Below are 15,348 nucleotides of genomic sequence, written 5' to 3'. Positions count from 1 at the left end.
CTACCGTGGCATCCAATTAACCTCCCTGAGTGGGAAGAATTAATTAAAAATAAAATTAATATGATATTCGTTTCTGCAAGAAACTGTTGCTATCTCAGTTTGGTTTGCGTCATTGTGCAAGGACGTGTGCCTGTTACTTAACTTCCGCCGGTGACGTAATTCGTGCTACTTTGCAAACGGTAAGCAGGTGATGCAATTTTCTGTAGACGTCGAAGGGCAGAAGGTCGATTTTATTGCACCACAGCATCCGGGAATGGTCCGTGACCGAAATGGTTGCCAAATTGAAGACGGCGTGAAGTAAGAACCTTGATTTACAGAAAAAATGAACTCTTTTCGAGTGATGCGTCGAGTAAAAATATAAAATGAAGTAGCTTTAATCGAAGATTGTAAAAGTTCATGTTAGGTTTTGAATCCATAAAAGAAATTTGATCACATTTTCAAATCATCGCAAAAAGCACTTGCATACAATTTGTAATCAATCTTCTCTTCAATGTTTCTGAGAACAAATAAGGGAAGTATTTATTGGGTTTTGTCCAGAAGCTTTGGAGGGGTGACTATGTTCAGTTTTAATTCCTTTCATTCAAGCTCTAAACAGAAATGATCTTGTGAACCCATACGAAATTCGTGAATTTCGTCCGAATCTGACTTCCGGTTGTGGAGAGGGTGAAATGTACTAAACAATTTATACCGTCACTCAAGGTGGCGAAACAAACAACGTAGAAAAAATCTAAATTGGCCACACTCCGATCGCGTCAAGTCATTGTCAGTAGACAACCACACAAATCGATTTCGTCCGTCCTGGGTCCCGGTTTCCGTTTCCGGAAGCACCGCAAACGGTGATCATATATTCAAAAACGGAACTCACTCACTTTCTCTGAGATGGCATGACCGATTTTCACAAACATAGGTGCAAATGAATGGTCTTTTGGTTTCGTAAAATAGGACTGAATTTTTTATTACGAATGCGACAAAATTTCGCTTATGCCAAATCATAGAGTTTGTAGCAGTGCGGTAAAATTTCATTTTCAATCGAATAATATCAGATAAAAATGAAATTTATGGCCACTAACCGTCAGCATATCGATACAAATTCATATGACTTTTTCTGCTAATTTTAAGTGAAGCTCCCAGAGTTCATCGTCAGTTGAATAATCGTACCTAGTCATTTGAAGTTTTGCTTGCTCAGTTTCAAGTGCCAAGTAGTCTATATCCTTCATTGTCTTCGCTCTTGGCAGCGAGCAAGTTCGAATAAATAGAATTATAAAAGGAGTAAAGCATTAAAAATGAAAACTGATGGAGGAAACTATTAATATATGTGTATTCTGTTATTGATATTTCAGCTCACTGGTTTGTCTTTCATCTATTATCTTGAACCAACTCGAATGTTCACATAAACCTCATATGAAGGCCGTTCTTACTCTATTGAAAGAGATATTTTGTTACATCAAGAGATCGACTGACGGTTGTTAAACTGAGCTTTGAGTTGAAGAGAATCGATTGAAGACCTGAATGCTGTCGCTTCGGTACATCAGCGAACGTTGTGTGTGTGCCAGAATGTGAAGTTTACTGCAGTAGAGAAATCGTCAGTGTGTTTCACATTCGGTTTCAATTGAATTGAATGAAGTTTTACTGGACTGGTTGTAAGGCATGTTAGTTGATGGCCGACTTCGATTACACCGGTTCCGGAAGTACCTGCAATATTGGAACTCACTTCGTTTTCTCAGAGTTAGCCTAACCGATCTGGTACTGTTGCATTTTGTAGATTATACTAGTTTATGTACTGTCACTAATGCTTTTCCTATACACTAGCGTTTCAAGATAAAAATTCAGCCTTTTTGGCTAATTTAAAGGAATTCGTGTTAACAGTAGGACAAAAAAATCATATCTGGCCAATGGATAAGATAACAGGAAAAGCCAACAAGGTTTCGCACCAAATTCGATTATTGTTGGTGATACAAAAGGTGGTATAATGGAAACATTTGTGGCTACCTAAACTATGTCTCCAGCATTCGAAGCATTTCGCACAGAAGCGTTCTTCGTTCCTTCCAGAAGTGAAAGTGAAAATTTCAGTTCGAAGGGAAAATTTTAAACGGCATGATGGCACCGCGAATCTAACAAAACACCGTTACCCGGGTAGATGTAAATAGCAAACAAAAATCAAAATAATAACAAATTTTACCATCATTTCTTGTCGTAACGTTCTGTGCTATCATAGCGATACTTGATATTTTCTTGATGTTTCATCTAGAGAATCAAGAAATTGTACAAGCATCTAAATTAGTTATTATATCTTATTTCGTTATTGATGAGTTATTCTAATTATATTAAGTACAATTGATCCAGTAGTTCTATCTTCAAATAAAATACAAGTGAATAAAATCCATCAGCATCAGATAAGAGATATAACTGAAAAATTGTTCGTCTCTAAATACAATGACAGAATTTTATATTTTGTTGACATTTTCTCATGAAGACTTTGTTATGAAATTTGATATTTTAACTCATATATCAAACTAAATAATGTTAATTTTTATCATTGAGATGTTCGGTTTTGATAATAAATTTTTTTATTGGCTTGCAAAATTACTTCTACCCTGGTATTGCCTGACCTTCGGCCATGATACAAGACATACTCTACTTATTTGGTTCTTCGTTGGTTACTATTAAGTTTTATTTTCAACTAACCCAACTAGTTTGTATTTTTTGGGAAATCGTTTATAATTGAGCTGGTTCAAACTGATCAATGTCACATTTGTACTGAAATGAATAATCGAACAGACTCAAATAAAACAACGGCTGACTCATTGATTAGTTCTATATTGTACCGCCTTAGAACTGATTGGCTTCAATGAAGATCTTACACCGGAAGCAATGTGAACCATGAAATTATTTTGGGAAATTCGGCTGATATCGAGACAACAATAGATCATATAAATCATTAAACCCTCATAAACCAATTTCAGCTCTCAAAGAAGCAAATTAAGTAGTCCTATACAAAATTCCTGAATATTATCAGGTGTACAACTTTACTTCCGCCGTTTTCCGATAGGTGGCTGTACCGGCTGAGGCTGTTCAAAATACATAGATGATAACGCCTTTGAAATGAGTGTGTACAGTGCCTAACGATTTGTCATCGCCGTTTCGGTGACAGTTGTTCTTGTTTTCGTATTATTCACGCTCGAAAATGTCTGTTTATGTGCCCAATTCTCGCCATTTGCGGGAAGTTTTACTTTTCTGTTACAATTCGAAAAAAAAAATGCAACTTAAGCGCATCGAATGCTTTCAGAAACTTACGGTGATGCAGCTCTGAGTAAAAGAACGTATCGGGAGTGGTTTCAACGTTTTAAAAATGGTGATTTCGATGTCGAAGACAAACATGATGGTGGAAGAGAAAAAACCTTCAAAGATAAATAACAATTTACTACGAGCTTTTAAAACCAGGTGAAACCATCACAGGAGATCGCTACCGAACGCAACTGATGCGCCTTAGTCGCGCGCTAAAAGAAAAGCGGCCACAGTATCAAGAGCGACATGACAAAGTCATCCTCCAACACGACAATGCTCGGCCTCACATCGCAAAAGTGGTAAAAAGTACCTGCACGGAACGACCGAAATTAGCTCTGCGTCTAATTCGTATTACTGTTTTTGAATTAGTTGATTTTAACAACAAAATTTCCAAAATAACTATAAAATTAGTTAAAATTGATAATTTATTTGCTGAAAAAAACTCTTATTTTTAAAGAATGTGTTTAGTTGGCGAATATTCTGGACACAAACCAGCAATATCTCAATCCAACACGAAATTCTCATTGACAACTAATTATTTTTTAAAATCAGAAAATTTGTTTCTATTTATCTATCACCAGTTTATTAGCCACAAAATTCATGAGAAGTGTCAAAACAAAACAATCCAATAAAAAGCTAAAAGGGACAGTCTTGTTGAAACAGCTTGGAAATTGTTTAGATGTTTTACGCATGTGTTACGATATATCCATATATAAATTTCTAAACCGGTATGTAAAAATGACGTAAACTGTTAGTGGAAAGTGTATTTATTCAGAATTTGTGCGCATTTAAAGCGATTGTGCGTAATAATGTTTTTATGCGGAACAGTGAATTGAGTTTCGAATGTTGCACTCTAATTGTACATGTCAAATGATGTTTTTTGTATCTTCCAACCTTCCGGGCCACGCCGTTCGATGTACTACTTGTATTCGGTTTTTATTTTCCGAGTGCTCAAAGTTTTCAGTGAGAGAGTCGATTTCGCGAAGTCGAATGAAGAAAACAGCGATTTAGAAGAAAAATGTTCAAAAAGAAGTTTATGTTTCGCTTATGTCTTTTTCTCCAATACAACATCGTATTTATACCTGCCAATATAGAAAAGACAACCGCGACTGAACTTTTTTTCGGTAGTAGTGTGCCATCTAGTGGCTAGTAGTCATTACGGTGCGTTATTTCGGCGACAGAGCGCCATATAGCTGCAAATTGCAGAAACCAATTCAACCATTTACGTGGTTGAAAACAACGTTTTATCTCTCTAATTCAACTAAAAAATTAGTTGAATGGATATGAAGTGTGCCTTAGCTAAGAAATGACAATTGGTGAATTCAACTAAAAAAATAGCCATTTCAATAAATATTTTATTATTATCAAGGAAATTAGAATTAAAAAATCTAAATTAGCAAAAGTAAGATTTTTTTAGTTGTCTCAAAAAATAACTAACTAAAATCAGAAAATCAACTAATTTTTTCGCCAAAATGCTGATATCGGTCTTTCCGTGTGGAAACGCTGAAATGGGAAGTCTTGCTCCACCCGGCGTATTCCCCACATGTCGCCCCTTCTGACTTCCACCTATTCCGTTCGATGGCACACGGCCTGGCAGATCAACATTTTCAATCCTTCGAAGAGTTGGAAAAATGGATTGCTTCATGGATAGCGTCAAAAAAGGACTGCTTTTTTCGAGCCGGGATCCGAAAATTTCCGGAAAGATGAGAGAAAGTTGTCGCTAGCGACGGACAAGGCTTTGAATAATACATCTGTAAGTCCTTTTTCGCAATAAAGCTTTAAATTTTGGAAAAAAAACGGCGGAAGCAAAGTTGTACACCTAATACTTGGACCCAACTTCCGGTTCAGGAGTTATGGGGTAAAATGTGCATGTGTTCTAACTTTTCTCATAGCTGGCGCGACCGATTTTCACAAACTTAGGTTCAAATGAAAGGTCCTGTGGTCTAATACGTAATTCCTGAATTCCATCTGGATCAGGAAATATAGGGTAAAGTGTGTTAAAAATTTTATACCATCACTGAAAAGAGTGAAAAACCGTAAAATTTTAACAAGTCTTTTGGTTCCGGAGATATGATAGTATAAGTCACGTAACTGACAAAACGCGTTGTTTTTTTACCGCGCAAGTTTCTCGGAGATGGCTGAACCGATTTTAACAAGCTTAGGCTCGTTTAAAAGCTACTATTGAGCCATTGATCAAGTTCGAAGATCAAATGACTGTGATTTCTGTTTCCAGAGATATGATGGTATAAGTGACGTAACCGACAAAACACGTTGATTTTTACCGCTCTAATATAAGGGTGCCAATATTTTGGTATCACCTCTATTTTCGTAAAGCGCTAGTGCTCAAAAGTTAAGTCACCTCGAAAAAAGTCCTCATGTAAAATTTGAGCTAAATCGGACATGGGTAAGGGGTGCTGCCCAGCGGTTGAAGTTTGAAAATTTTCGATATTGAAAAAGCACCATAGGGGGAAGTACATGAAATTACGTATTCTACGAACCCTTTGTTAGCATGTGCCGCATGTTCAATCATTGTTTCAGTGCTTTTTACTTCCATTTATCACGTGAAATTATTAAAAAGCTGTACCTCAGATTGTTGTCTAATTAGAATTAGTTGGTTTTAGTCTAATCAGAATTAATATAACTTTAGATTATTTAGTATTAATAATATTGATTTAAGTATAAGAAAAATGTGTCATTTGAATAATTGTAATGTGTTGATGCGAAAAATGGGGAGGTTTTATGTCTATTGGAGAGCAAATTTGACAAAAGCGAATTACATTGGGCTTTTCTTTGTTCCTAAATAAACAAACAAACTTCTAGTTCTGAAGATATAATAGTATGAGTGACGTAACCGACAAACCGCGATTGTTTGTCGGCTGAACTTTCTCGCAGATGACTTAACGAATTTCTATAAACTTATATGAAAGCCAACAATGTCAATCCAACTTGAAAGGGTTATGGTGAATATTTCCCGTTCGAGAGATTCGAGACACATATAACATCACATATGTGAAGTAACCGACAAATCCCAGTGTTTTTCAAAACCACAAAATTTCTCGGAGATAAAAGAATCAATTTCGAATGGCTTAGATTCGATTGAAACCTACTATCAGGTAATTTGATAAGCTTACAATACCATGGACCGAGAATAGAATCTCACACACTAGGTGAATTAAGAAGGGTATATTTTAAATAGAGTATGTTTTAGTTTGGATGCCAGTTTTCTGTTCCTAAACTTAACAGCAATACCATATTCTATCAAATGATCGATATTGCGTGGAATGTTTCTTATAATGCTTAGATTCGAGCTTCAGATGATTTCAATCGAACCTTATATTTAACCTTTTCCACAAAACCGGAAATCGGATCCGGATGACATTTAGGAATTCCGTATGGGGCCACAGGACCTTTCATTTGAACCTATGTTTGTGAAAATCGGTCGCGCCATCTATGAGCAGATAGAACACATATTTTCATTTTTTGCGCATAATTCCATAACTCCAAAACCGGAATTCAGATCCAAGTGAAATTCAGGAATTTACTATGGTACCTGAAAAGCTTTCATTTAAATCTAAGTTTGTGAAAATTGGTTTTGCCATCCCCGAGAAAAGTTAGTGCAGAAAAAGTTACACACACAGACATTTTGCGTACTCGACGAACTGAGTCGAATGGTATATGACACTCGGCCCTCCGGGCCTCAGTTTTCACAGTGATTGCATAACCTTTCTATATGAGAAAGGCAAAAACTCTTCTTAATTAGATAAAAAAACAAGTTTTGTCGGTTACGTCACTTATATATCTCCGGAACCGGAAATAACAGCCATTTGATCTTCGAAGCTGATTCACAACCCATCAGTAGCTTTCAAACGAGCTTAAGCTTACAGAAATCGGTTCTGTCATCTTCTAGGAAAAAATGCGTTTTGTCAGTTCTGTCACTTATATCCGGAAGTGACAGCACTTTAAGCTTGTATCACAACCTATCACGAAAATCCGATACACACAGACATTTTCCGATCTCGTCGAGGTGAGTCGAAAGATATATAATACTTGGGGTCTCCGGAGCTCTGATCAATTCGGTTTCACCAGCAATTCTATTACCTTTCTATAGAGAGAGGCGAAAATATTCGCCGAATATTCGAATTTCGATTTCGGAGAAATAATCGTAGAGGTGACGCATCCGACACACAAGATAGTCCATCAATTTTCTCGTAGATTCTCATAATGCCATTATTAGGCAATTGATAATCTTTGGATGGTTCATGGCGAAAACTTCGAAAACACTTCGTAATGTGTGTCCTAAATTTTGGTGTGTCTTCAGAATTTGTACAGAACCGAGTATAGCATACGTCAGCAAGTGGACTATTTGTGGATTTATATCGTTTGTCGTCATACGAGAGGCAATCATTATCATCGAAATTCTGCTGATACTTCACAATCAAGGAAAATGCTACACTTGATACTGGATGATCTTGGTCAGAACTGCTCATGAACAACCCACTAAACAGTCCATTTCAGGGCTTTCAAAATTCTCAAGAAATTATTTCCGAACGAATAACTGGCAAATATACAAATAATTAGATGTGGAACACAACAAAAATGTCGCCATACAATCAATCTCTTGTATTTTTTCCAAAAAAATTTAAATGGACTAATTTAAGGGGCTAGGGTCTACTAGAAGATTGGTAGTACTTATTATCTTTCTCCGGACAGTACCAGCTTAGATGATGTGTGGAATCCGGTGGAAAAAAACTTAATCAAGATTAGATCGACTGGGTTCCTGCTTCCATGTCGTAATAGGCGATAATTGTAGAAGTTTCTTTTTCCCTTTAGTTATCAGATGTATTTAATGTTTCACATCTGATTACTCTATTTTACTATATTATTTCTTCATGCAACTTAACAATTTATGTCTTCTTCTACCAAAGTTTTATTTGGTACTTTTTTCTTCTTCCATGTTATTGGGAAAATCCGTTAATATTACAATGTTAACAACAGAGATAACTTAGATGGGTATATTTACTAAATAGTAGAAAAAATACTTGTTTGGTTGATCAATTCATATTTTTTTCTCGGTAGCCGGCTGCCCAGATCAATCAATATAAACAATTAACTTTTTTGCAGTAATTCAATAAATTGGAAATAATAAACAATCAAGACGCGCGTGAAATCTGTTGACATTTGTTTGGTGATGTAATATGAGAACCTTTGTTCTAGTTCACATACAATTTCATCCTTGCTTGAAGGTACTTAAAATTTTCACCTGGCCTGTCTGGTCAGGATCAATTTTGGGCAAACAGAGGCTTTTTGGGACAAAGACTTCGCATTCAACAATTTTGATTGAAATCTGAGAGGGCGCAGCAAACATTTATTAGTGGCCGTATAATTCGTCTATACTAGATCGGCTTTAAAAAAATTCTGTGAAGACATTGGCAACCAAACCTATAAAACTTTGCACTCAACCATATGTATTTCCATTTTTTTTAGTGTTCATGTATTCAACTAAGGATTGGTGCGGTAGGAAGTTAGTTGTATGGGTCGCATTACGCATTGTTTTGTCATAGTGGTTTAGAAGAACATGAGACCAGACCTGATTTCCACAACAGTGAATGTTATGTTTGATAACTAAATCAGAGCAGGAATTCAAAATAGGAAACTTTGGAATTTAAATGTTTACTTCAGTACTATCTTGGTAAACCTCAAGATTCCTGGATTTGATGATCTTTAGTTGATTTATTGCTGCTTTGAAAAAAAAATAGTTTACTCAGGTTACGGAATTATATTTTGTCTTGAGGTTCACCAAGAAAGTATCAAAGTAAACATTGATTTCCTGTAATTTAGGTTCTTTTCCGGTTTTATTCATAGCGGTACACTACCCTAACGTACCCCTTTTGGATTCACTCTAAGTATGGTATAATAAGATATTCGTCTCTTCCTCCAAACGAAAACCTAATTCAGCTATTTTTCAAAAAAGGACGAATCTTACAAAAGTAAACAAATCGAGTTTCTTTCTCATAATCGAGCTTCCGAATCTACAATTTTATTTATAAATTCGGATTCTGTAAAAATCTAAATCTTAGTAATACGAAGAAGCATAATAGGGCGAAACTGTCATTCCATTTGTTTACGCAAGTTTCCCCTTTTGTGTTCCATACCAACAAACAGGACGATAATTCAACTGATAGAAAGCTGTATTCGTTATTTTATATGGTTTCCGGACCTTTTACTACTGGAAATAGTCAATGAGACGACAAAATGACTCGCAATTCACTAAGAGAGCATAGAAGTATTGGTAGTAGATATAGAGGAAAAGTGTAAAAAAATGCATACATTTTAAAGTGTAAAAAAATGCATACATACATACATTACACCAACTGTTCATAGATTTTTTTAAAATTGAATAGAATTTTTAAATAAGAATTGAAACCAGAGCCGAAACATTCATTGATGTTTGTTTGCTGTCAATGTTAGATTCGTTCTTCTTTGAAAAATAGCTGAACTCTATCGACCGACGACAAAAGCCCCTAACCTGCAAGTAAGAATCTCTCTTTGTTTACTTTCTTTTTCGATTATTACGAGCCATCATATAAATTTCAGCAAAGTTTCTAATATTAGTCGAAAGCTTGCGGTTTTGACTTGGAAGTTAGTTGTGAAATATTAAATCAATACGATTATTGGAGAAGAAAAAAGTAATCAAACAGCTACCGTCATTTACGGTAGGGCCAAGTTGTCGCGAAACGATAGAATCAGGTGCTCAAGATAATATTCGATAATATATTTAACGGGATCTGAATTCTTTTGAGTTTGTTGCATTGAAACAACCTTTTGCCATCTTCCAACAAAGAACATGAAACTAGTTGAAAAATATTTTACTGCCCTAATCCCTTATAATTAGCTGCAACATTCCCGTACTTCATAACAGCAAAAATGCCAATTTACGGCGAATGTATTCACGTTTATCTAGAAAACATTGCAGCAGCGCGGTAAATACGTGTTATAAATCTTCCAACTATGGCAATGTAATGTATTAATGAGATTCTTTGCTGCTCGAGTGTTGTGTAAGCTCCAACCACCGGAGAGAATATGTGAGCAAAATCATAATATCAAAAAAAAACTTTTCCCTCAACTCCAGAGGGTAAAACCATTGTACATGGCCCGAGGGCGGAGAGGTTAACAAAGGGTGGGTCAATGTCTATCGTGAGAAAACCACAGGCGGTCGCGGATAAGTGTATCAGCCGAAGATGGTTCTTAGATCCATGTAGAAACATTTTGTAGATAATCTCTCCGTTCCCTTCGGGAATCAAGAGTTTTGGGTAAACTTTTTACGCCGTAGAACGTAAACTGGACTGTGGGTGGATACGCCTCCCTCCCTGGTTCTGTTCTGTTTCAGTGAATCCGTCATCATCCGCCTTTCCTAGTCGCCAGTTTTGCATCGATGATCTTTTCCTCTCAAGGATTTGCTGCTCATTTCATCATTGGAACTGTAAATCGATTTTCACTACTAGCAATGCACACACTAGGCCACTACCAGAAGTAAAAAAAAACGCACCACAAAACGGCGTTTGGATTGAGCTTATTCCGTTTTCGGTTTTCGCCACTTTACACAACGATCCTGAGAGCTCCTTTTTCACTATTCCACTGCACAGAAAATTTTCGTTACCTGCTCGCTGACAGCAGACATTTTCCCATACAAGCACTATTCTCGCTGATATCTTAAAACGTATTTATCTTCAATCTCGAGCTTTGGTTAAAAATTTTGAAGAAGAATTTTTCCCACATGAAGATTGCCAGTCAGTTTGACCATAAAACTGAACCACTCGCATGTACCCGGAAAACAAAAAAAAAAGATCACTTCCTTTTCTAAGCCCGAACCGAGAAAAACAGTTTCTTCCTGCCTTCGACACACTTCGATCATCAGTGACGAGCGCTCGGTGAAGGAAAATGTTTTGCAAAATTTTTCAATATTCCGCTCTCGACTGTACGGCAGATTACTATCTACGATACACAAAGGATGACTCTCCGAGAATCTCTTCGGCTCTCCACCAGCAGACAAGTGTGTGTTGTGGGTATAAACAGCAAGGATGAATGAACTGTCAGAACGTTCGCCGAAGTCCTTCCTGTTGTATTTTGTTTGCTTCCACGTTGTCGACTGTGTTGTCCACGGGGACAGGCGGAGGAACGGGGCAATGTCAACACACGGTCTGCTTTCAGCAGTGGGAGATGCTAGATGGGAGTAGCAGCGTGAGTTTTGCTCTGCAGAGCGCTGGAGAGAGCGACAGAGAGAAAATAGATCCAGTTTTGACAGCTGCTTTTGGAACGGTTAAAGTAAAATAACCACAGTTGATTCTTGGATAACAGCATCAGTTCGAAAGCGTCGTGTCCGAAAATATGCTTTTTGCTTGAATTTTAGTAAAACACGATGGTCCGTAAAACCGTAAAATTATAAGTATAAATATGCTAAACAGAGAGGCACCCAATGGGGACGGGTATAGCGTGATGGGCAAGTCGATGCCCTTTCACGCAGCCCACTTGGGTTCGATTCCCATCCCCGCACATAGGGCCAGAAAAATTTTCTGGCCCGAAGAGACGAATGACCTTAAGGTTAAAACCTCTATAATCGAAACAAAAAAAAAAAGAGGCACCCATCATAAGACATTTCTTTTAAATCAAATTTTGAATTCAACTTGATTTTTCTATTGGCCCTAGACATTAAGAACATTAAGCTCAATTTCGGAGCCCCCATTGTCACGGACATTGACGAACCTAAGCTTGAAGGGAAACATAATAACGACTTAGGCTTGCTGCCGCGCTTGGCCCTATCTGATGAGCCGCCCTTTTGTAATAGACAAAATTATTTTTCTTTGGATTCATTAACATTATTTAGATAAAATTTCATTTTATTTAAGTATAATTGTTGAACAATAGCATATTCAATATTGAATAAATAAATTAAATTAGACTGAAATTAAATTAAATAATAAACCAATTTCTTAAACTATAATGTATTGTTTAGTTGGTAAATTTCATCTGGGTACAAGTCGAGTTTGTCGTCATAATCATTTTTTTTTGTACTAGTTGAGCTTCAATGGACAATAATGCTAAAGCAGTCTGTCTTGGCCAATACTTGCGTATAATTACGTTTTTAGCCTTTTCAAGGTGGAAAAAGATTTTTTCGTTTCGATTATAAGGGTTTTAACCTTCGCTTTCTGATCTTCTGACCCAATGTTCGGGGTTGGGAATCGAACCCAGGTGGGCTGCATAAAAGGTATCGACTAACCCATCACGATATACCCGTCCCTTGGAAAAAGATCTTTCTCCTGAAGTGTTCGAGAATACTAAAAAAGGTGGATGAGTAATGTCAACGACATAACTGGAGAAGGTGAATACGAATAAAACTTTTACTTATTCGTTTCCAGAATTTCAACGGTGCATCTATAATCTATACTAAAGTTTGACTAATTGACGACATACACTTTCTACTACACAAATAACACTGCACAAATGAGAATAAACAATATTATAATCGTTTTTTAGTCGATTTACACACTCAGTGGATTAAAACTTTTCTTAGTTCTATGGCAAAATTTTGATGGTTCTAAAAAGAATCGACTCGACTAATTTATCCTATGTTTACAAATGTTGAGTTTTCACCATTAATTTATCTACATCAGTACCTGAGTTCTGGACATTCAGGAACTGGAGCTGAAATAAAGAACTAAATTCGTAACCTGGCTTCGAATTCAGTTGCATAGTTCGGGTTCGGAATCAAAATCAAGAGTTCAGTACATAAGCTTAATTCTAGAATCATGGAACTGAACTAATTTTCAGAGTTCATGTTCCGAATTTAATACTAGAATTCACCCAAATACAGTTCCAAAATGTAATTACAGACCTCCAGTTCTGAATTCAATTCCTGTATGCATGTTCTGAATTTTGAACCTGAATTCAGGAAATAAATTCTGAAAGTGAATTCAAGAATACAATTATGGTTCAAAAGTCGATTCCAAAATTCTGGTTCAGAGTTCAGATCTAAAATGTTGCCCAATCCGGATCAACATATAGCCAAGAAACCAGAGTCTTAGCCCTACCAAAAACGGAAACAGAAACGATAAAAGTTTGAGAATCATTAGGGGGTTGTTGATCCTGTAGATTGCAACTGAGTTAAAGTAAATAATAAAAAAAAGCAATAATAAAAATACTTAAAATAGCAGTTTAGTTTTTGAAGCTAAATACGTTACGAAATTTTGTGAGGTCTACCTGAGTCAACGCCTGAATAAAGGTACTATGGAAAATTAGTGATTATATAGGTTTAATATTATAGTGTTACAATCGTTACGCATTTGTAAGTTACAAGCGTTACGATGCGTTACTTATCATAAGTATCGGGTGTTACGAAGAGTTATCTGTGTTAGTTTTTTTTGTGAGCTGAAGGCGTTACGAAACGTCACTTGCGATAATTTTCGTGAGTTATAGACGTTACGAAGCGTTACTCGTTTGTATGTTACAAGCATTGCGATGCATTACATGCGTTGCTTTTTAGTAAGTTTAGGGTTTTAAGATGCGTTACCTTTTGTAAGTTACAGGCGTTACGAAACGTAACATATGTTACTCTGTTTTTGGCGCTACGAAGTGTTACATGCATTAGTTTTTTGTGAGTTGTAGGCGTTACGTGCCTTATTCTTTTGTGAGTTACAGCCGTTACGAAGTATAACATTACTCGAGATATTCACGATAAAGTTCTGCCCACTCTTGTATCGGGCAAATTTTGAAAAGGCGCACAACAGTAAAGTAAGACGTATTCACGTCAAAAAATACTTAGAGCAATGTTTACATTCTAGTAAACATATCGATGATTTCGGGAGTGTAATACACTGCATATTTCTGCACGGTACGTACATCTTCAGTGTTAAGAAATCATTAAGTTAAAAGTGAAAATAAATACATTCATTCTTTTCCAAATTCTCAGGATACCTATTATTAATCTCATTTGCATTACACAGTTAAAATTTTATTGTATCAGGTGTACAACTTTGTTTCCGCCGTTTTCCGATAGGTGGCTGTACCGGTTGAGGCTGTTATCGCCGTTTCAGTGACAGTAGTTCTTGTTTTCGTATTATTCACGCTCGAAAATGTGCCCAATTCTCGCCATTTGCGGGAAGTTTTACTTTTCTGTTCTAATTCGAAAAAAGTGCAACTGAAGTGCATCGAATGCTTTCAGAAACTTACGGTGATGCTGCTCTAAGTAAAAGAACGTGTCGGGAGTGGTTTCAACGTTTTACAAATGGTGATTTCGATGTCGAAGACAAACATGATGGTGGAAGATAAAAAACCTTCAAAGATGAATAGCTAGAAGCATTGCTTGATGAAGATTCGTACCAAACCCAAGAAGAGCTTGCCGAATCGTTGGGAGTGAGTCAGCAAGCCATTTCAAAACGTCTCAAGGCCCTGGGTATGATTCAGAAAGAAGGAAACTGGGTGCCGTACGAGTTGAAACCGAGGGACATCGAGCGCCGTCTATTTGTATGTGAGCAACTGCTTCAAAGACCAAATCGTAAGGGGTTTTTACATCGAATCGTAACCGGTGGTTCGATACAATAATTCTAAACGCAGAAAATCATGGGGAAAGCCCGGGCATGCTACTTCGTCGAAGGCAAAACCGAATATTCACGGCGCTAAGGTTATGATTTGTATTTTGGTGGGATCAGCTCGATGTGATTTACTACGAGCTCTTGATTCCGGGTGAAACCATCACAGGAGATCGCTACCGAACGCAACTGATGCGTCTTAGTCGCGCGCTAAATTCCGTTCGATGGCACACGGTCTGGCAGATCAAGTACCAGAGTCCTCTCCATTTTTGCGAAGATGGATGATCCGTTTTAAAGGAATAGTAATTAAAAAAAAGGACTCGAGTAGCACAGGATAGAAAAACAGCATCATTACACGATTATATAGATGAAAACAGGTTGTTTTCATTCAATGTCGCCAATCATTTGCTTGATAACCAAATCGGAATTGGTAGTAGCACGAAAACCCCCATTGGTTCAGAAATTATTACGAATTCCACGT

The 15,348-nt window shown here is 36.8% G+C and overlaps 1 protein-coding gene across 3 annotated transcripts in view; it reads right to left on the bottom strand.

Moving 5' to 3' along the window:
* Nucleotides 1-11,360, bottom strand: part of LOC131438486 (tight junction-associated protein 1) — a 121,379-nt gene extending 110,019 nt beyond the window's left edge. The window contains exon 1 of one of the 3 annotated variants that reach the window (XM_058608550.1): nucleotides 10,943-11,360. In XM_058608550.1, coding sequence (XP_058464533.1) covers nucleotides 10,943-10,963 — 21 coding nt within the window. In that variant the 5' untranslated portion in view covers nucleotides 10,964-11,360. Of the gene's footprint in view, nucleotides 1-10,831 lie in introns of all 3 variants that reach the window. The other 2 variants (XM_058608548.1, XM_058608549.1) reach the window with 2 other exon arrangements.
* Between the last annotated feature and the right edge of the window lie 3,988 nt (nucleotides 11,361-15,348).

The sequence above is a fragment of the Malaya genurostris genome, chromosome 3, assembly GCF_030247185.1.
Source record: "Malaya genurostris strain Urasoe2022 chromosome 3, Malgen_1.1, whole genome shotgun sequence".
In the NCBI taxonomy this organism is placed as follows: Eukaryota; Metazoa; Arthropoda; class Insecta; order Diptera; family Culicidae; genus Malaya; species Malaya genurostris.
This window is presented reverse-complemented; position numbering and strand designations above follow the sequence as displayed.